Source organism: Myotis yumanensis, unplaced genomic scaffold (assembly GCF_028538775.1).
Source record: "Myotis yumanensis isolate MYYU_CA2020_CCGP unplaced genomic scaffold, mMyoYum1.0.hap1 SCAF_16, whole genome shotgun sequence".
Classification (NCBI taxonomy): Eukaryota; Metazoa; Chordata; class Mammalia; order Chiroptera; family Vespertilionidae; genus Myotis; species Myotis yumanensis.
This window is the reverse complement of record NW_027223767.1, coordinates 31,789,967-31,812,305: the sequence shown is the minus strand read 5'-3', so window position 1 is coordinate 31,812,305 and position 22,339 is coordinate 31,789,967. Positions and strand designations below refer to the sequence as shown.

General features: G+C 51.1%; 1 protein-coding gene across 1 annotated transcript in view; it reads right to left on the bottom strand.

The window, feature by feature from the left end:
• Positions 1 to 4,331: 4,331 nt before the first annotated feature.
• The window catches only part of TBX4 (T-box transcription factor 4), a 31,243-nt gene continuing 13,235 nt past the window's right edge, over positions 4,332 to 22,339 (bottom strand). The window contains exons 4-9 of the mRNA XM_070393138.1: positions 22,076 to 22,195; positions 20,753 to 20,900; positions 10,685 to 10,837; positions 9,702 to 9,790; positions 9,349 to 9,584; positions 4,332 to 6,578 (exon numbers count right to left, since the gene is read on the bottom strand). Coding sequence (XP_070249239.1) covers positions 5,959 to 6,578; positions 9,349 to 9,584; positions 9,702 to 9,790; positions 10,685 to 10,837; positions 20,753 to 20,900; positions 22,076 to 22,195 — 1,366 coding nt within the window. The 3' untranslated portion in view covers positions 4,332 to 5,958. The remainder of the gene's footprint in view (positions 6,579 to 9,348; positions 9,585 to 9,701; positions 9,791 to 10,684; positions 10,838 to 20,752; positions 20,901 to 22,075; positions 22,196 to 22,339) is intronic.

Sequence of the window (22,339 nt, the reverse complement as noted above, 5' to 3'; positions counted from 1 at the left end):
GAGGAGCTGAGGAAAGATACGGCATCACCCAGGGAGAGTAGCTAGTGGGAAGGGAAGGCTAAAGCCCCAGACCTTGAACCACAGCAGCATTACCGGAGGAAGAGGAGGCGTCTTGAGAGGGAGCACCTGAGTGTCAGGAGGAAACTAGTAGGGCAGTAGGGTGAGGAGGGCGAGGGGCCCAGAAGTCAGTCTCCTCCACTTGATGGGCAGCAGCCACCACTTCCCAGAGTTGCTGCCATAGCATTTGGGCACTGTTTCTTCCACTCTTCTTTTATTTCAGACACTTCTATAATCACAACTTCTTTTCCTTTTTCCTCTAATTAAATCTTTTAGTTATAGAAGTAATACAGGCATATTGTAATAAGTCAAACAAAACAGATGTATGAGGGAACTATCAGAAACAATTCCTCCTACATCTTCTCTGTACCCCTAACACACACACGCACACACACACACACACTCACAATCACACACACAAATACATGGTACAGGCTCACACATCACTCACACACATACAGACTCACACATCACACACATACACCACACAAATAAATATATGTGCACACACACACACAGAGGTTTTTGCTTTGTATTTTACATAAATGGGAGACCGTAAATATTACTCAGAAATTTTTTTACATAATATATAATGGATATATGTACTTATATATTTCAATCTCTTGTTGATTGCTACTTAATGATCTATTGTTTGGCTACACCAGTGTTTTTTTTTCTTTTCAAATATTCTTGAGTCCATACTCTATATTATGACTCTCTTTTTTCACTTAGTTTTAAATCAGTTCCCCATGTCATTAAAAGCACTTTGTAAACATAATTTCAGTGATTATTTCATATTCCAGAATATGAGTATATCATCATTTACTTAACCACAATTTACTTCCTGCCAATTTGGAGCTATTCAAAATAATACCACAGTGAAGATTATAGAGCATTAAGCTGTGTTCACATTGCTGGTTATTTTCTTTGGGATATGAACACTTTTAGAGCCTTTGTCCATGCTACCAAATTGCTTTTTCCAGAAAGACTATAGCAAGCTCAGCAATGATTGAAAGAGACTACCTATATCTTTTCTTAAATGTTTGTTAATTTGCTAGACAAAAGTGATATTTAGATTATTAATGAGGTTAAGTTTGTTCAGGTTAATCAACCATTTGTAATTCTTCTAAAATGACCTGATAATGGCACCCATTGCTCTCTTCTTCTAGGTCCCCCTTCCTCCCTCCCCACCAGCCCTGCCCCAGCCCCAAGCATCCTGCCCCAGAGGTTCATTCCCCGCCCTGGGCTCCAAAGTGGCCCTCTCCCTCCTGGTTCTGCACCCTTTGCCATCTGCTCACAAGCCTCTACCGTCCCCTCCACAGCCTCATCCCTGGTCTCTCTCTCTGCTTCTGTGCCTGTGGGTGCCCCCTTGCTCTGCCTCCCTCACCCTCTGCACCAGAGAACCAGCTGGCTGCTCGGGTCCACTATCAGACAGGCCGTTGCTGACCTGGGGCAAGCACAGCAGGGCCCAAGCAAATGGGGGCCCCAATCGGGGTCTAACCCACTGGGACTTGGCACAACTCTGTCTCATCTTTTCCTCTCCCCATTATTCTAACTCAGACTTTAATTTTCACAAATGATACAATTTGGTGGTTTGGGGTTTCTGCAGGAGAATGTCTGTGATCCTCAGAGCACGGGGCCTGTTTGCCCTTGTTAGGGAAGAGGGACTCTGGACGCTCTGCAGGCCCCGTCAGGCTGTGGTAATCAGCGGGGGCCGCTGGAGCTGCAGAGTGTAAACCTGGGCCTTCTTAGTGAGACTTTGCAGAAATCCCACTGGAGAGTTTTCTGCCCCTGCCCTGTCTACTTTCTTTCATAATGATAAATGGCTGAAAAGAAAACTATCTAATCTCCCAACTGCTTGCTTTTTTTCTACTCTTTCTTCAAGGAGAGAAGGAAGAACACGGTCACATAAAACAGAGTCCTTCATCGCCTGCTTCTCAGGAGACAGTTCTTTCCCTTTTCATCCAGGGCCTGTTTCTGATCTGTGATGGGCTCGCATTGAAAGCTCCAGCCGGGCCCTCTCTAATCAGCTGCGACAGACGCTGCAGTTGCTTGGGTCGCCCATTGAAATTGAATTGATTACCTGGCCCCTTTGCCATTTTGTTCTGCACACAATTGCTTAATAGCTGTCACCTTGGCTTTCGGTCCCAGCCGGCTTCGGGCTGACTGGTTCCCATTACTGGGGATGGCCAGTGCAAGTTCACCACCTTTACAGGATGGCCCTGATTGATTCCGTATGCCTCCCAGACCTGAAACGGATTTGCATAGGAGGGAGGAGGGCCTTGGTGGGGGATAGAACAGAAAACTCTTGGCCTCGGGAACTGCCAGGTTTTGCTGCGGAGCTCACCATATTTGAATCATTACTGGGGCTTCTTGTCAGGGATCTGGCCTCTGCTGACATAGCTGCTAATGAATTTGTAAATTTTTAAAAATACAGAACAACCCAGCCTGTTCTAACCTTCGCTGTCGCCACCTGCCGCCTGGGTGGTGGCAGCAAACAGGATTCTCTGGCCTGAGCTGGTGCTGGTCTTAGAGATGACAGTCCCACCCTCCCAGCCCCCTCTGCTGCCCGCCAAGCAGGAGGACTGGGCCTCGGAGGGAGACATCTTTCAAGTGAAATCCTTTGCACTGGGAACTACTTCAATTAGACAGCAGGGGGAATGTTAACATGCCCTCCGGCCTTTTAAGTGGGTTTTAATTTTATGTTGTAAGATAAGACACTGTGAGGCCGGGGCTGCTGCTCCTCCAGCAGGCTCCATTAGTGGGGCCAGCCGAGGCCTCTTGACCCCCCGAGGCCTAGCAGAGGCTGGAAGTTGGTTTGGTTTTTTAACAATTTGTCAGCCTGACCCAGCTTCTCTCTTCATTCTCCCTTTTGTGATCCCAGGCTCCTCTGCTGTGGGAGAGCAGTTGGGTGGCTGAGCCTGGACCAGCCTTTCCCAGTGCCTGGCCCTGGGCTGGAGTACAGAGCCCTGGGGCTGCCTGCCGATGGCCTCACAGATGAATGTTCATCGTTCTTTTTTTTTTTTTTTTTCCTTCCCAGGCAGGGCACAGCAGAAGCAGACCCTTTTCATGTGGCAGGTTTCTGGCCCGATGATGTATGGCCTGTTGGCGCTACTGAATAGTGCCCTTTGTTCCCGGGTATCCCATGTGCCCCCTTTTTATTGACTTGTTGATTCAGAGGGGCCGGAAAGTTCCACAAATCCCACTGCAGGCCTTGCTCCAGCCGTACCCAGGTGGGGAAGACCAAGGACCTCCTGCTTCCCAGAAAGCTGGGAGGAAGCTGTGAGCTGCCTAAAGGCAAAACACCCCTGTAGAAGCAGCTTTCTTTACCTGGGACCCAGGCAATTGTGTGTCTGGTGTGAGCCTGGGAACCCACAGCCGGCTCCCAGCCCTCTGCCTGGATTCTAGAAGGTGCAGAGTATCCTAGGATGCAGTCTTCACCCAGAAAGAAAAGAGCAGAGCAGGTGTGAGTTAGGAAGAGCCCCCTTCCCTGTGCCCTGAACAAAGTTAAGTTTTCCTCTGTGATCAGCAAGCCCAAGGTGGGAACCAACAGCAAGGGAAGAAGGGGTCTGGCCTCCTTCTGCAGGAAGAAGTCCAGTCAGGGAGAAACCCTAGAGCCACAAGGGCAGGGCTCTGAAGAAACAGGAGACAAGGTTGACTTTGTGCCCAGCTGGAAATCTCATCCTAATCCCGATGAGGACGGGATTGGAAAGGTAGCAGCCTGCACTGGAGATGGTGGATGACAGTGAGCGGCTTTGGAGAAGGAGCCATGAGGGGTAGGGCGAGAGGCAGGGGGTGGTTAGGAGGGAAACCCAACAGCACTTCCGACACCAGCGTCTCTTCTAATCTAGTGGGATGACTCCGCATTTCATCTCCCTCTTCCCCTCCACCTGTGGCCAGGCTTCAGGGATCTGGCTGGGGAGTGGGCAAGTGGAGGGAGGGCTCCATTAGGCCTACTCGTACCCCTCTCTGAGTGCAGGTGGCTGGTGAGCTCGGAAAGCCTCCGTCTCCGATGGAAGCTGCTTTTCTGAAGCAGCTGCACAAACCCCACTAAGGATTCCCTACAGGGGAGACCACCTCCCCCAAACCACCAGGTTGTGTGTTGGCTACTAAAAGGGAACAGTCTCTTGGGCACTGCCTACCCAGACCCATCATCTGAAGAGCAGCATGAAGTCCACGGTCCAGTGGCTCCGTGGACCCTTCTCTCCACCCTGAGAGGCTCCATGGTACAAACGGTCAGTGGCACCAAGGGCTCCATCTGGCCCTTGAGAAAAAATGCGAGCAGAAGGGAGGCAGAGACCATGGCTGAGCCAAGAAATGACAAGTCAGGAAGGAGTAAAGGGCATCCACACACTTCACAGTTGTAAAATGGCTTTATGTTCCGATATGCAAAATAAAATGTCCATGCTATATAACAAAACACTTGAGGTTCCATATCCCCTGTTAGCTAATGTGTCTGCTAATAAAATTTAATCTGTACTGTGTGTGTTTATATATATTTATTTATTTATTTATTTATTCATTTATTTATATGTTTTTCTAAACCATTCTTAGTTTTTTTAACATCAAGTGTGTAATAAAAATTTAAATAGATGTCTTTCCAAATACCCCCTCCAACATTTCTTTTTTTTTTTTAAAGTTTATTCATTTGTAAAGAGCAAAGCTGAATTTGACATGTGGCCTGCATTTGTGAGATATATATATATATATATTTCTTTATTTATATTTATAATATATAAATAGCTATTCAGCATGCAAAGAGTTTAGAGATTTCCCAACTTGGATTACAGAGTTTGCACCAGCCGCGTGGATGGTCTGGTGATGTTCAATGCTAAAGAGCGGGGCTGAGGACTCGGACCCACCTCGCTGCAGAAGAATGGTCCTTGCTCCTCTGAGCGCACTGGCTGAATTTACTGGAAGAAGTGAATGTTTTCTCGATTCTCGTTTTTATTTCTGTTGGGCTTTCCTGCTCCAGAGGCACGGATTTTCTGGGAGCAGAACAGGCTCCGTAGATGCCTGGCAGCAGCCCCAGCATAGTCTCCTGGGGACGCTGCCAGGTGAAGTGTGTTTCATAATTGCCAGCCACAGGATGCAGATGGGGCCTGAGAGGCTGAGTCTTGCACAACAGAGGGAGTGAGAGCTTGTGCCTTGGGGACCGAGGGGGAAGGGCTTTGCGCTTTATAAGAAACCCTGAATGATGACAGAGATGCCATAGGTTGCATTTTCTCTCCTCTTAAAGGAAAAAAAAAAGTTTTTTTCATACCCATCAGGTGGCACTTAGCACATGACCCTCTCTGAAGATCAGCCCTCATAGCTCAGGGATGAATTTCCAGGCCACTCACTGGGCAGCCAGCTCCACTAAGGGTGTGCTCTGTGGCTTAGCTGGGCCCACCTCTTGGGTCGGGTCATAGAACCTTCAGAAGCCAAGGGAGTGGGCCAGAGGTTCTCAGCCTCCCTTGCAAAGAGAAGGCCAGGACCACTAAGGTGTGCACAGAGCCCTCCCACCCCAGTGAAGAGAATCCTCCCCCACCTTTCCTGTGGGAGGGACCTCATCACCTGGTCCTGAGTAAGTCAAATATTATATTATAAAATCTCTAAATATTTCACATGAACTCCCCACTTCCATCCCACCCGTGGGCATGTTCAAGAGATGCCAGATAACAAAGGACCCAGGTCCTACAGCCAAAAGCACATCCTAGACAGTTGTGTTTTGTTTCTTGTCATGGCCTCAATTGTATGGCAGAAGATCAAGGCTCTCCAAATGCATGTGCACACACACACACACACACATGCACACAGCCCACCCTTTAACTACCTTCCTGTGTTTCTTGGTAGTGCAGGCCACCCACAGAGGTCAGTGCTGGGTCAACATGGTCCTGGGGCTGTCGAGGGACCTGGGAGTCATCCGTCAGTCCAGTTCTCCACAGTCCCCATTCCTGGGTGGTACTGTACGGAAGCTTCCCGGGATAGGGAGAAGCTCTGAGAGTAGAGAAACTCGTTGGCAGCGTTCAGGTGTGGAGAGGGTGGCTTCCTCTCACACACCGCGGGGAGGCCTCGCTCCCTCGGGAAGGCGGCGGTGGGCCCCCGCTCTCGGCCCTGAGCCTGGGAGAGCTGATTGTAGACACTGAAGTGGGTGTTTCCTGGTGGCTGGGCGCCCTGAGCGGAGATAGTGGGCAGCCGAGGCATCATAGTGGTGGTGGTGAAGTGCGTGGGGAAGGACTGGTAAGGCACAGTCTCCATTGTCTGAACGCTGTAGCTCGTGTACGGAGAGACTGACGTCCACATGTTACAGCTCAGGGCGGGTGGGGGCAAGTCGTCCACCCCAGACACCCCGGCAATCTCAGGCCCTGAACCCGAGTACATACAGGCTTCTCTTGGGGTCACCTCGCTGCAGTAGGAGGGGCTCAGCATCTGTTGGTCGTAGGGAGGGGGCGAACGGAAGTAATGATCCTCCCCCACCGCAGAGGGGGCTTCCAGGTAGGAGCGCTTGCAGGGTAGGTCCAGGTGGCGGGCGTTGTCTGCTGGAAGACAAAGAAACCTTCAGGAAGAGCCATTCCCACCAGCCCATGGGTCAGAGCACCCCGGCTGGAGGCCAGGATAAGCCTACCTTTGTCATTCAGGGCCCACCCTTGTCCTGTGTTGCCATGGCACTCCCAAAACCACTTTAATCAGCAACAGCTTTTATAAGGTGGCAGCAGCCGAGAAATGGTGAGATTGTGGACCTTGCCCACAGGCACAGGGACACTCCATCACTGGGCACTGAGTCGTGTGTTTAGCCAGGAGGCCCTCAGCTTTGATCCTTTGCCTTGACTCTCGGGGCTGGGAAGAGGCCTTAATGTGTGCTGGCATTCTTAGACTAGACCCACCCTGGCCAAGGAAAGTAGACACAATTGCCAGACCAAACCAGGCCCAGAGGCCACATCTGTGTGAATGAGCCAGGAAATACAAGCCACAGCGTTTCTGCCTCAATCCTCAGCTCCCAGGAAGGCCTTTAAGAAGCCCAAGTTACCTGCAGGCATGTTCCTGCTGCTTTCAGAAGAGGAAATTGTCATTACACAGATTCCAAGATAACATTGTTTACAAAATTAAGAAATGGAGCTGATAATAAATAAGTAAAAGGTGACTACTTTTGAGCCTAAGCTAATACTCTGGGAAAAGATAACCTTAACTGTCCCAAACCATCCTCAACCATGAGGACTTGACTCTGGAGTGGCACGTCCCCTCCTGGAATCCAGGGATGACCCAGGCCCCAGGACTTGGGCAACAGCCCACTTGACAAACTTAAGAACGCTTGTCCTGTGGCTTATCTTGGCTCACCTCCTCCTGTTTTCTCTAGAGATCCACTCTGGGAGTGTGTGCACAGGGCAGGGTGGGCTGGGGAGTGGGCCACGTTTGAAGGCCTGCTCCCACCTCTGCCCCAGGTAGAGGCATCTTCCTTGATGAGGCACTTGCCCCTCTCTCTTACCCAGCTCTCTCCTTCACCCCTCACTCATCCCTCCTCTCCATCTTCTCTCCAGATTCCTCCTTTCTCTCGAACGCACTAAGCTCTTGAACTTGGAAAGTGGCCCAGTCACTCTAGGTCAGTAGTGAGCAAACTGTTCTGTAAAGGGCCAGATAGTAAATATTTTAGGCTCTGTGGGCCATGTGGAATCTGTCGCCACTACAATAGGTCTATGAATAATGTTGTTTCATTCAACATCATTTCATTATAATGTTGATGAGGAAAAATAACCAATTCTGGGCCAGGGCCACTGTGTGGAGTTGGCAGGTTCTCCCCATGTCTGCATGGGTTTTCTCTGGTACTCCGGTTTCCTCTCGCATCCCAAAGATGAGGACATGCGGTGAGTTGGCCTGTCTACCTTGTTCCTGTCTGAGTGAGTGGGTTTGCCTTGTGCTCTGAGCTGCCAGGACAGGCTCCAGCCACCTGCCACCCTGAACTGGAATAAGGTTGCAAAATCATTGTCTTACCTTTTTAAATTAATCTTTCCTAAATGTACATATAGTTCACATTTATTTCAGTATTTAATGTTGAAGTGTTTGGCATCTTTATCTAGAAGTTTGATGGTGTTTTCATGACCAGAAATATGCTGTAGGAACTTAGCTCTTGTTTATATCAATTAGCCTATGGTAACGCTGGTTTTGTCATGCTTAGTGTTGCTTGAAGTCGCAGAGCCTGTGGACGATGTTAAGCCAGGACTTGCTGTTCGCAGCTCTGCTGTCGTCACATGAAAGCAGCCACAGACAGCGGGTAAGTAAATGTGCATGGCTGTGCTCCAATACAGCTTTATTTACGGTGCTAACATTTGCGTTTCATATGATGTCCGCATATCATGAAATAGTCTTTTGATTTTTTTCAACTATTAAAAAATGTAAAAACTGTTTTGTATGGTTCACAGACACAAATAAAAACAGGCAGCAGGCCAAATTTAGTCCAAGGGCCACAGTTTGCCAACCCCTGGTCTAGGTCCTTACATCTAATGGGACTGGTACCAGAGCTCTGCCCACTGGTCCCTACGAGCTGGGCTGAGAGAACATTCTAGATTGCAAGCAAAAGTCCCCAAACTCATTTCCAAGAGAATTTCAGTGACCCCATGAAGTTTTCTGGTATAATAGCACTAATCGCCCCTCGTTTATAGATGAAGGAATCTATAGGTTTATAGATGAGACCTGGCACCAGACAGAGCACAGATGTGCTGGTTCTGGCTCAGGGCTCAGCACACACAGTGCTGTTGCCTGTGGTCCTGGCCCAAGTCTACATCCACAATAGCTCATCTCCATTCTCAAGAAGCCTTTGCAAATCCTGGTGTGACGAGGCAGAGAGCCTGCAGCTCTAGAACGAGGTTGACCCTGTTCTAGGATTGAGGTTGCTTTGATGAATGACAGCCCCAATCCAAAACCTCTGCACTGTGACCCCTCAGCCTCCGCCCCTGCTCAGAGGCAGAGTCCAGCAGGTTTTGTGCTGTCTGCTCACCCTGTGGAGGCTCTCAAAGCATTGGCTGCAAAGCAACACCTGGAGTTGGGGAGGGGTACCAGTGTCTGGGGACACCAAGGCCATGAGCTATCTGTGAGGATTCTGAAGGTTGCATTAAAAGCAAGAACCAACATCCCTGCGCTGAGCCCAGCCATGGTTCCTAACGCTTCAGTTTGCTCTCCCATGTGTGCGTGTGTGTGCGCGTGCACATGCGCACAGGTGTGCATCTATGCATGCTCCCATGTGTAGTGGGGAGTGTGTGCAAGGTGAGCTGCACCCCTCCACTGACCCTCTAGGGCTTCCACACCAGCGAGAGCTACCTCGTCTTTTCAAGCAGTGATAGAAGAGGCTTGAATCCCTCTGGGCTGGGAAGGTGTTGAGGGGAAGGTCCTGTGGCTCCGCCCCAGCAAACTGCATGTGAGCCCCGTTCTCGTACTGGTAGTGCTGCAGCGCCTGGTGGGGGCCATGCAGGGGGCTGACGTCGGGCTTGGCCGCCAGCTGGGTGGAGACGAGCCTCTGCCTCATGATGCTTTTGGAGATCACGGGGTATTCTTTGCTGGAGCAGTGGGGAGGACAGTCAGAGGGAGACAGGAAAGAGTGAAGGTACTTTGAGGGTTACCGAGTCCACGTACCTGAACCCAGGCTGCCCATCCCACCCCCTGGGAACCCCCACCTCTGCAGCCGGGCCACACGCAGGTCACTGTCGTCACTACCCCGGAATCCCTTGGCAAAAGGGTTGTTCTCAATTTTCAGCTGTGTGATCTGTCAGGAGAGGATACACAACAGAGGTGCTAGGGTAGAGGACTGGGCTGGCCTTGGCCCTCCTCCTGCCCCAAGCGCATTCAGAATTCATGGCGGGGTTTGGGGAAATTGCCCACCCAGCCCTGGGCCCAGTCCTGCTGGGTCCTCCTTGGCCTCACCCTGAACATCTTGTCACTGGCTCTTATCCACCCTACTCACTACAGACCCTCTGCATCTGTCTTCTGCTCTCACTGTGCTCCTGGCTCAGTCCCTCATCATTCTCCCCCGGTGCCTGTGACAGCTTCCTGTCCCTGTCACCCCTGTCCAGTACAACTGCCACATCAAGTTTCCAAGGACTGTTCTAGATGCAAATCTGCCTCTGTCACTCTGCCTAAAGTCCACCACAGCCGTGGTCCCTCTTCAGTGACCCTTGACCCCTCACCAGTCCAGTGCACACAATGTGAAAAGCACGCTGAAGAGGGTAGCACAGGCAGAGGGGCCGGAGTGTGACCCATGCAGGGATCGGAAGCAGTTTGGTTGGGCTGGGGAGGGAGGGTGAGTAGTGGGAGGCAGCCTTCTGACTACAGCTGACAGGGCCCCAGGGCTCCCCCCCCCCACTCTCTGCAGGCCCAGCATTCGACCTTTGAATCCCACCAGGGTCCTAATACTGATGCCACAGGGCAAGCGCCACGCTCCAGTTTTTACAGTTGCCAACCCTGAACCCTAAATAGAGAGCATAATTCCTTTGCACAGAGGTTTAGGAGTCTGGTCTCCCTTCCTGCTCGTTATGCCTCTCCCTGCACTGGGCCTGCCTCCACCTCACTGCCTCCAAAGCTGCACTTTCTGCCTCTCTGTGAAGGCCAACACAAATGGCACATGGTGTCGGTGGTGGAGTGGTGGCAACTGCAGCTGTACCTTGTGATTCTGGTAGGAGGTCACGGAGATGAAGGACGTCTCTGGAAACACGTGGGTGCAGAAAGCTGTGTTTTTGGAGCCAAAAGCGTTGTTCTCATCAGCCTTCACGATGTGTAGCCGCGGCTGGTACTTGTGCATGGAGTTGAGGATGATCTGGAAGACAAGGGTCTCATTCTGAGCTCCAGGTCCCCACCTGCTGGCCCTTGGCCTCTTCAGCTGGCCCTGGACTGGCTTTCATCTCCTAAAAGCCCAGGTCCCAGCGCCTGACTACAGGACTGAGCCCAGAAAGGTCCTAAAGTTCCACGTGAAGAACGAGGCCCCTGGGCTCCTACTTGGCCTCTGTGCTCCAGCACCTATGTCTGGTCCCAGGACTTCCCTATATTAGATGGCTTCACTGTGGCAACCGAGAACTTAGCAGTTTAAAGTCCCCAGGGAACTCAGCAGTGTAGTAGGTGGAATTCTGAGTTATAGACAAAAGTCCAGGTTGCCACTGTCTCACTGTCTGACCTCAGACAAGTAACTGGACGTCTCTGAGCCCCAGTTTTCATATCTGTAAAATGGGATCATAATGCATAACTTACCTCCTTCAAGTGTTCCCCTATAGGCTGACTCTTCCCCTTGCTTCTCCTTTTCTCCTGCCTCTTCGCCTCCCTGCCCCCTCCCTTCCTCCCTCCCTCCCTCCCACTTATGTGTGACCAGCCTTCCCCAGTAATGCTCACTGTTCGGGCTCAGCACCCTCCTCACATTTGTCAGCAACAAAAGCAACTTCCCAGCCCAGGAGTCTGTGGAATGGGGGAGGGAGGGAGCTGAAGAGAATGTTGCACTCTGACCTTTGTCATCTAGTGACTCCTTTGTTCATTCATTCTCAGCCTTCACAGAGGCCTGCTGGGGGTAGTTGGGAGACTCAGCTGTATCCTATCCTGAGACCTGCCTGAGGCTGCTCACAGCTTAGAGGGAAGCTCCATCCCAGGCTTGGTACCAAGGTAGGAGACAAACAAAGTTCCTAAAATAAGCCAGAGGAGGCCAGGGGCCCGAGGTGCCTGGGGCTGGGGCGGTGGGTCACCCTCATGGCCAAAGCTTATGAAAGAGACTAGGAGGCGTGGCCCTGGTGCCCGGGAGTAACACACAGTAGTGGCTGCTCAAAACCTGCTTCGTTGGACTGCGCCCCACGGTAGCGGCTGCATCATGTGCCATTAAAATGTATTTTTTTATCGTTGACATTTGCCAGACGCACTCCCCATTGGAGGCAAGACCAGGAATTTGGGGCATTTTATCAGCACTGCTGCTTTTGTTAACCCTTTGGCTCCTGTCTGGCTGGGCTAAGCTGGCCCTGGGTCCCAGTTCCCTTTCCTTTCTCTCCTTTCTCCCCACCTGGTGCTGAAGCTTAGTGAAAGGTTTCAGTTCTGAGTGAGCAGAGCCTGGAGCAGGGCAGGGCCAGGCTCTCCCATGGAAAGCGGGCAGAAGCCTTAGTCTGGGGAGGCTCTGCTCAGACCACACCCCAGGGACGGGGACAGCCCAGAGCACAGGTGCAGTTGAGGAGGTAGTTGGCCAGGAGCTGGGCTGTGGGCTCTGGCTCTCCCTGGGTTCCTTGGTTTTGGCTGAGCCGCTCCATCCAGCAGGAACTAGCTTTTCTGCCTCCTGCACCAGCCACTACCCCTTAGCCCTCAGGGACAGAGCTTCCCAAGCCCTAAACTAGGTCCTGCAGCTGGAGCCCCGCTTCCCAACTGGGCCTGCCAGACAAGAAACACAGAGACTAACAACAGGCGGGAGTGAGGTGGGGCTTGATGGACACCCCTTTCCAGGGAAAGGTCCACTGGGGAGAGGAGCTGGATCTTGGGAAACACCTCCCAGTCAGTTAGTTCCTCTGTCACCCTGCACTATTCCCTCAAGCTGCAGGAGCTAACAAAGGAACTAAGTTCCCACAAGACCCAGCAACTGAATCCCTGGGAGGTGGTCTAGATGCCCCTAGGAATCCCTACATACCTACCTCTGCATCTTTGCACATGCAGTTTCCTGTGCTGTTTTTATCTTCCTTTCCCATTCTCTCTCACCTTCTAGGCCTAGCAACTCCTCCAGGAAGCCTTCCTAGATTACTATGGCCTACTCTGAACTCCCAGTTCTGAAACTTCCCATGTATTTTCCCCGTGGCTGTGCTACTCCTTCCTCCTGACTTCCTATTCCTTCTTGTCCCTTCAATTGAACTAAAAACTCCTCAAGAAAAGGGGCCGTATCTTTATTCATTTTGTACTTTCCCCCAAAACAGGAACTAGTAAGTATAAGGAAGGGTTACAGGCATGGGGCGACCTGGGTCATGGTCACAAACTCTCTACCCACTTCTCTCTTGTCTCTCTTTGTTCACTACAGACAAGCTGGCCTCTAAGGCATTTTTCAGGTCAAAAATGGTGATTAAACGTATGCATAGACAATCTTTCTGTGAGCACGCATGTGCTCCCTGGCAACAGGACCACCCCTGGTCACTCGGCTCTCCTGGGGAGGGGGCACAAGGGGAGGACACAGGCACCTGCAGATGAGGCTGTGCTGTCCCCTAGGGACACCTCAGGACCCATGGCAGCAGTCACAGGCTGTAACCGTCAGCCCCCTTTTCCTCATGGTCCCCCTCCTCCAGGTCCAGTCAGTGGAGACCAAGTCCTGTGACCCCGGCTGTAAAACGGAATCCTCCCCTTTCCCGCTGCGCAGCCCTGGTTCAGGCCCCACTGTCTCTCACAGGGTTTAGGGACCACCTCCTCCCGGTCGCCATCTACTTCTCTCTGTTTCACCTGGGACACATCCTGTCAGGCCACTCCCCTGCTCAGAACCTGATGGCCATTCCAAGAAGACCGTCCGTTGTTTGAGAGCATGGCCCTTTGTATTTCCTCCTCTTGCCTCCATATTCCCACCACCTCACTCCTGCTAGCACTTAGTCATAATGTCACCTTCTAGTCATAATGTCACCTTTGATGGTTACCTCTTGCCCCTAGGGATAAATGCCAAACTCCGTAGCCCATCGGACAAAGTCCTGGATTGTCAAACACACCTTCTAGGGAAGGGAACCAGACAGGCTGGCGGGGGAACCTGGGAAGAGAGAAACGGCCAGACCTGCAGGGGCAGGTAGACGCCAGTAGGGGTGTGCAATCCCAGCCTCAGGGAAGTGAAGAAGGGCCTGGAAGCTTCTATGGACCCGTGCTCACCAGCTGCAAGTCCTGAGCAAAGCTCTTCCCCCGTTGGGGTCCCCATCTATAAAGTGAGGCCTTCTACTAAGTGGTCCCAAATACCCTCCTGACTCTGACAGTCTGGAACCTGGACAGGTGTCTGGAAGGAAGTCCCACCCATGGAACCAACACAAATATAAATTGGAGCCTCAGTCCCATCAGCCGGAGAGAATGTGAGACCAACGTGGTGACTCACACACCTGGCTTCACTCGGAAGTTCCTCAGGCGTCACATTGAACTACTTTGCCAGAGTCTCACATTTATATTTGTTGCCGAGGATAATGGGCCAAATGGGCCAGCCACGTCAACAAAGCCCACTACACGGCTGGTCTCGTCATCATCGCTGTTTTATGGAAATGGGATTCATTATGTCCTGGCTACGATTCAGAGGCCTGTTCTATTTTAACACTGTGATAGCGCCAAACATCCATCTTCTCAAGAGATCACCGTAACATGCTCGGCCAGTGGGGCCCAGAATTATCTACGTTAGAAACACAGAACATTAGGGCGCCGGGAGGCAGACCTGGGATCTTTCGAGTCCAACCTCCTCGTTTTGCAGATGAGCACCAGGAGGCCTGTCGTGGGGGTGGGACTTGCCCAAGGACACCCGAACGATCTTGAGAAGAATCCAGATAGCCTCTGAGACAGTACACGCTGCTCTCGGCAAGCTCAGTCATTGCAATGGACCCTTGAGCAACATGGCACGAACTGCGTGGATCCACTTATACGAGGATTATTTTTCAATTGACTCATGTGGTTCAAACGGCATTGTTCAAGGGTCAACTCCAAGGTTGGGAATGGCTCTTGGGGCAGTAATCAGGGGCCCAGAAACTGCAATAATAGCCAGTGTTCACTGAGCATATCCTGAGTGCCAGGCCTTGGGCCGAGTATCCTACACACATCCTATAATCCATCTTTATAATCCCTGTAAAGTAGGCATTATTATCAGCCTCATTTTAACAGAGGCTCAGCTCAGGGAGGTGAAGGCATTTGCCCAAACTCAGACAGCTGACGGCAGACAGGCCAGAATTGGTGCTATTTCCAAGCCTGAACCTGTACCTGTGCCTGGCTGGTGAAGGCCAACCCTGATCTGGAGTTGTATGGGGCATCCATCTATATGTCCCAAAGCCCCCAGCAAGGGCTCATCACATTGTCAGGGCTCAGCAAATAGGGGAGGAAAAGGACAGCAATAGCTCTGGGCCCCCACTGGCAAGTTAACAGCCTAAGCCAGTGATGGCGAACCTATGACACGCGTGTCAGAGGTGACACGCAAACTCATTTTTTTGGTTGATTTTTCTTTGTTAAATGGCATTTAAATATATAAAATAAATATCAAAAATATAAGTCTTTGTTTTACTATGGTTGCAAATATAAAAAAATTTCTATATGTGACACAGCACTAGAGTTAAGTTAGGGTTTTTCAAAATGCTGACATGCCGAGCTCAAAAGGTTCGCCATCACTGGCCTAAGCTTTGGGGAGAAACCAGCCCCTGGTGGAGGAAGTGTCTTCTCTGTCTAAATAGCACCCCCTTCAGTGGGTCCACTCATTCACTTACTGCTGACCAGCACCCACCTTTTGCCAGACACAGTTTCAGGCACTAGGACATCATGGTGATTAAAAACCTCATTGTTTCCTGTCTAGTGGGCAGTCACACAGTCATCCAAAATCAAGCAGAAACTGGAAGAAAGTGGTGAGAAAATGCAGTGGAAGAAAGTTCGCATTGATAATAGTAACAAGATGAAATACAGAATGAGAAGGGTCTAGGTCTAGGACCTTAGGAAGAAAACGTGAATACACTTTTGGAGGACAAAAAAGCAGACTCCAACAAAGAGAAAGGCATTCCTACCAATGTCCCTAAGTAAATTTATCATTTATAGTGATTCTCATAAAAATATAAGGAAAAAGGGAGGCCAAAGGAGGTAAAATATATGGTGACAAAAAGAAAGTAGACTTTGGGTGGGAAGCACACAATGGAGTATACAGATGCAGTATTATAAAGCTGTACACCAGAAACCTATATGATGTTGTTGACCCATGATAGTCCAATAATCTAATTTAAATCAATCAATCAATCAATAAAAATAAGTTTCATTCTTAACACTGCAAGCTTATCCTAAAGTTCATGTGAAAACAATACATGCATCTAAGCCCAGGAAACTGAAAAAGAACAGCGAGGGGGAGAGCAGCCCTGCCAGGCACTGAAACCTGTTCTGAAGCCTCTGCAGTTAAGGCTCTGGCATCTGAACAGTCGCAGACTCAACTGGGGATTTCAACTCCTGAAATAAGCATCTAAAGCAGGAGGAGAGAGCACTCGTCAGTTACTGGTGTCGGCACAACTGGATAGCTCTCTAGAAAATAATAAAAAAGTTGGATTCACACCTCCTATCAAATGCCAGAATAAATTCCAAAAGAATCAATGGTTTAAATGTAAAAATAAACCTATAAAACACTAAAAGAAAACAGAAGAAAATTCCCTTGTAAGTGAGGAGTGGATATGGGCTTTCAATGACTCACAGTGCAGAATGAGTAAGGAAAAGACCAATGCATTCAATGAAAAACTCCTGTGCAGGAATACCACCATAGCAAAACCCCAAGACCAGTGACAAACTGGGAAACATACATACAACTCATATCACAGATAGGAGCTAAGCCTTCCTAATTCATAAAAGTCCTAGAATTGATAAGTGATAAAAAAAATCTAAGAGAAAAATAAGCAAAGGATAAAGACAGCAGTTCACAGAAGAGGAAATACATATAAAAAATACTTAACCTCACTCATAATAAAGGAAATACAAATTAAAACTAAAATTGATATCTACATTTCACCCATCAGACTGGCAAAAACCCAAACCCTTTCTCTCCCACCGTGTTGGTGAGGCTACAGTGACGGCGGGAATATACATCAGTGTAACTCAATGGAGGGCAGAATTACAAATGACAAATCCAAATACCCTTTGAACAGGCACTTTATGGCACAGATATACAATGCCATATGCACAAGCTTAATCAAAAGAGCAAAAATATAGGAAAACATCTGAGTCCTATAAGGGCTGGCTACATAATTTATGAAACAATCACGGGATAAAATTCTATGCAGCTGTGAAAAAAGGAATAAGGATGCTCTAGATGAATGGAACCATCGCCATGACATACTAGGTTGACAAAGCAAGGTGCAGAAAAGGGTTTGTAGTATGCTACCATTTGTGTCTAGAAGAAGGGATCTGAAATTTTGCATTCTGCTTGTCTATGCAAAAAGAAATGGTGAAAAGAATTAGTAACATTGGTTACCTGTGGCTGGGACTGGAAGAAACTAGGTGGATGGGGACCCCATGGAAGAAGACATTTTGGTTTATTCATTGGTTTATTTTTAAAACCTATGAATGTATTTCCTATTCAAAAACAAATGTGACAAATGAGTATAAAATTGTAACTGTGGGAAGTATTAGGGTAGAAAGGTGCTCAAAGTTCTGAAAGCCTATGAGGGGGACCCTGAACCGTCTCCCTGAAGAAGTGGCATTTGAGCTTGGATGCCAAGCTGGGGAGGGACTAACTAGGTGGAGAGGCTTGTGGTTGGAGGAGGAGGAGGAGGAGGAGGAGGAGGAGGAGGAGGAGGAGGAAGCACATTGAGGGGACTGTGCCCATGTTACTTTGTGGCCAAGGAGCTGCAGCCCACACCCCCAGCCCAGGATGAACTCAGCCTCTGGAACAGATTCAAAAATCAAATTCATGTCAGAAATCATAAACCGACCTTCCTCCTCAGGAATCCGGGAGACTTGAGACAAGAAAAGTAAGACTTATGTGCCAGTCATCTCCACGCCCCGCCGTGGGAAACAGACCCTACCCCAGTGAGGCCCTCAACTTCCCCAAGCATCTCTTTCCACCCACAGTCATTGGCCCATGGGCACAGGGTGGGGTGGCAGGTAGGAAGGCATGATGGGAAGCAGCCTGCACAGCCAGCAGAAGTGGAGGTGACCTGGGCTGTATGGAGGCAGCTCAGTCCTGCCTCAGCCCCTGATCCTTTCTGCCCCTGCTGCTGGCCCTGCCCGTGGCCTTGGGTTTTATTCCACAACCCAGGGGTCATACCCTGAACCTACCCCCTCGAGAACAGAGGACTTTCCCAGACTCAGCAAAAACCCACAAGGAGTTTTCAAGTCAGAACCCAGTCCTGTCTTTTCAGAGCACATGGTCATGTGGTCTGAGGGAGTCCTTGTCCCGGAGCCCCTGCCTGTCATGCAGGACAAGCTGCCCACCCCAGTCCTCCCCTGAGCCCTGGACCCTTCTCCTGGTGGAAGGCTGCAAATGGGAGGCAGCAGCTAGATAAAGTCCCTCAAGTGCTGTGAGAAAAGTCCAAAGTCCATTTGGCTGGAGACCGGTACTTGAGGTTTGAAAGCTCCTGGGAATAACTGAACATTTGGAGATGAGTTAGGCAGAAGGAAGGACTTGTTTGGGGCAAGTTCACAGTATGAGATGGCACTTTCCCAGGTTCCTGCACTGAGAAGCCAAGAAGGGTGACTTGGAGAGTTCATCACTACCATGGACACAGGCCAAGGAACAGAGAGCCCAGGTCCAGGCCCTGATATGTCTAGGAAGTTAACCCGTCTTCCACCGCCTCTCCTGCACGGCCAAAGCCTGCTCCCTCCCCAGTGGTGCTCCAAATAGCTGCAGATGTGACAGCCTTGGGTACAGAAAGACGGGTGGAGAAGCCAAGAGAGCTGAACTGAAATCAGAAAGCAGGGTCCAGCACTGCTCCCAGCCCCTGAGACAATCACTGCATCTCCTGAGCCCCACTCCCCCACAGCGGGTGTCATAACCAACACACTGCACGTGCTGGGTAGGGGATGGGGGAGAAGGAAGATGCGCTGCATCCCAACCCTCTGGAGAGAAAGCCGAGTTAGTGTGAGGACCATCCCTAACACCAAGGGGCAGGCATGGAAAGTGTAGCCAGGGGCACCCCCATCACTAGCCCATCAAGCAGCCCCACTGGCCCAGACACAAGACTATATGCAGGGTTAGTGCAAGCCCCTAGGGGCCTCAGTAGAGCCACCAAAGAGGCACGTCAGGCTGGGAAAACCTACTACTGGGCTTGCAAGGCTACGTCTGTCTCCCACTCTTAAAAAGCCCATCTTTTTGGCCACCTGACTCTCTCTCCTACTGTTTTCTGCAGAGTTGTCGGGGAGGTGGAAGAGTCCTCTCAGGCTTCCCTACAGCTGGGAACCATCATGGCAAGCTGTGCATCCAAAATTCTCACCAGAGCTTTGATCCCTGGGTCCCCTGGCCACTCACCCAAAGATTCCGCTCCTGCCAAGCTCTGTGCGAACCCCAGGGGTCTGCAGTGTGTGCAGTTGTGGGCAGGGATGTGCATGTTGGCTAGGTTCCGTCTCCCACGCAGAAGCCCTCACTAACCTGAGGTTGGTGCCACAGGCTGGCCAAGCAGAGGAGGCTGGGAGGAGCTGGCTGGGAACAAAGTCTTGGCCAGGACGGTGCTCAGGAAGACCTGGAAGGCCCCTCTCCCCTCAGTTGCAAGGCCCTGTGCCCTGGGCGGGGGGGGGGGGGGGGGGGGGGGGGGGGGGGGGGGGAGCTTGGCTGACCTTTCCCATTGGATCGCTGGCTTGTCTCTGCCGCCACGACAGGTTGGGGCTGCATGAGCACATGCCACTGTGCACACTGCACGTTTCTGCCATGCACCCAACAGCACCTACTGGCCCTGCATGGGGCTGCTTGCAAAAGAGATACGTTGGGAGTCAATTGCGTTAATTAAGCATTCTCCTAGTTGCCTGTTATGGGTCACCAACTCAGAAAAGAATGGAAGAGACTCTAAGAAAATCAGAGCTAAGAGCTGCTTGCTAGTTACATACCGGTCAATCAGAAACGTAGCAATGTTGGCATTTTCCACAGGGAACTATGATTCACAGAATTCTGATTTGCACGCAGACTCCAGAAATAGAACTGAGGCATGAAAGAGGCACGTACCTGCCTGCACACCCCACCGCTGCTTCCTCCACCACCCTGCACACCTGAGCGCTAGGTGGGCAGCCCAGTAACTGCATCTAGGAGCCTCCATGCACCCGCATCACCCCACCCCACCCTGCACTCCCAGGGTAACCGTGGGTAGCCTAGAGGGGTAGGGCCTGTGCCCTGGCACATAATACCAGGTCCCCAGACTTTAGTTTGCCCCACGCACTTGAGCTAAAAATTTCCACATAAAAAGCTTTTTGTGGGCCTGCCAGGGCCAGATGGCGAAAGAATAAGCTTTAGCAGCCTGGATGGGGCGTCAACAACAGCATCCGTAGGGCTTCAGAATCTCTTTCGAGAGCCAGGTCCCAGGCAGGGCCAGGAAGGAGTGGACAGGAGCCAAAGCAAGGCCTCCCCTTCCAGAGGGCAGGCAGCTGCCAGGCCAAGCAGACAGACACGCCAAAGAGAGGCTTGGACTCATCGTGACTCTTTCTCAAGGAAGTGGACTGTTTTATGCTCCAGCAAGGCCAAATCCCGGGAAACCGAAGCTGGGCGATCAGACCCATCATTGTTGTCACAGCTGCCTTTTAGTTCGAGCCTCCTTGGTGTAAGGTGCTTCGTGCATATTCCCTTGTTTAATTCTCACGCCCATGCAAAATGTGCATGGTCATCTTCCCTTTCTAGACAAGGAAACTAAGGCTCCAAAAGGCTAAGAAACTCGCCCAAAGTCACCCAGCCAGTAAGCACTAGGGAAGGATGTGCAACTGTGGGGCTGGGACCTTGGCTCCTGCCACAACCTGGCCTGACAAGTGCCAAAGCCTGGAGCTGGATTCTCCCAGTCCACACCCACCCATCCATCTGCAGCCAGCCCAGGACTCGCCCTCAGGGCCAGGGGTTCCTTCTTACGTGGCCGAAGGGGTCCAAGTGGTTGTTTGTCAGCTTCAGCTTCTGGAAGGAGACCAGCTGTCGCATCCAGTGGGCCCCAGTAGCCGGAGAATCCGGGTGGACATAGAGCCTTCCTGGCATGGCGGGCTCAGCCTTCCCTGCCACCATCCTGCCAACAGAGCAACCGGCCACAGCAGGGGATTACCCTGGGGTCTGGGAAGTCCAGAGACCCTGTCCCCTCTCTGAGAGCAAATCCTCACAGACCTGAAGGGGGAAATCGATGCCGGTCCCATCACACTGACAATTTAGGACTTTGGGGGTAGCAGTGAAGCACAGAAGAGAGCGTGAAAGAGAAAGGGACATTACAGAGCAATGTCATTGTTTACTAGAAGGAATGGGGCGAAGCACAAATGTATTATAGGGCAATTTAGGCAGCACTTCTCTGTGTTATACAGACCATTTTAAAATGTTATAAGTTACATTATTTGGAGGGAGCTTCTCAGAGGACCCAGACAACTTTCAGATTTCTTGCCCCCAAAACAATGCTTGCCCCAAAAAAATTAATTGGTCTTGGTCCCCTCAGCCAGAGCCAGCTCTGAGTGCTAATACAGCCCAGAGAGAGAAGTAGAAGCATACCCCTGGGCAGGACTGGTCCCACAAACCACCCACCAGGGAGCCCACATCCCAGGCTGCTGATTCGATCCCTCGCTCTCTCCCTCACTCTCCTTGAGTGCTGTTCTGGGCTCTGGGGGCAGACAGGGCACTAAGGAGGTGGCCTCAGGAAATGGAGCCCAGTGTTTACCCGGCCCCAGCCTGGTTTTGCCCTTCAATCCAGCCCCTTGCGAAAGGGTCCCATCATCCAACCACCGGACCCACTGACTCTGGGTGGGGGACACACAATGTAGCCAGGCAAAGAGGAAGTGAGTGGAGAAACAGGAGAGAGATGCCACAGAGCAGGCAGCTGGACCCCACCGGAAAACGGCCCCCATCCTCCTCCCCATGCAGCAATGCCAGGGCCTAAATCAACCCTGGTGGGTGTTCACCTGTCACCCCACAGCATAGTCAGCAATCCTGTTTGTCCACAGCTGTGGGGAGAGCACAGACCCTGAAGTCCACCAAACACTGCAGCTCATGTTCAGCCCCAGCCCCAGCCCCGCCTGCAGCAGGTGTTCAGACACCTGCCTACCCTGCAGCCTCTGCAGACCCCGCTCCCCAGGCTGCAGATCTGGGCAGTCATTCAGACTAACTGGTGAGTCCCTGGAGCAAACATCAGGTGGCGATGGGTGTGATGAATGGAAAGAGCAGTGGAGGGAAGGCAGGTGATGTGAGGGTCCCAGTTCTTACCATTTGTTGTCACAGAACTTGTAGCGGTGGTCATCTGCAGGGACGATGTCAATCAGCAGGATATACTTGGTCTTGGGGTTCATGCCTGTGACCTTTACCTTGTAGCTGGGGAACATCCTCCTGGGAGAAGCCAAAGGGTGAGGCAGAGGCGTGGTCAGAGCACCAGGAGAGAGGGCACAGAGTGAGCAAGGGGGCAGAAGGCCTTAAGGGGCACTGCCCCTATAGCAAGAGGTCTTGGCATCGGTCAGAGGTGTGGGACCCTGT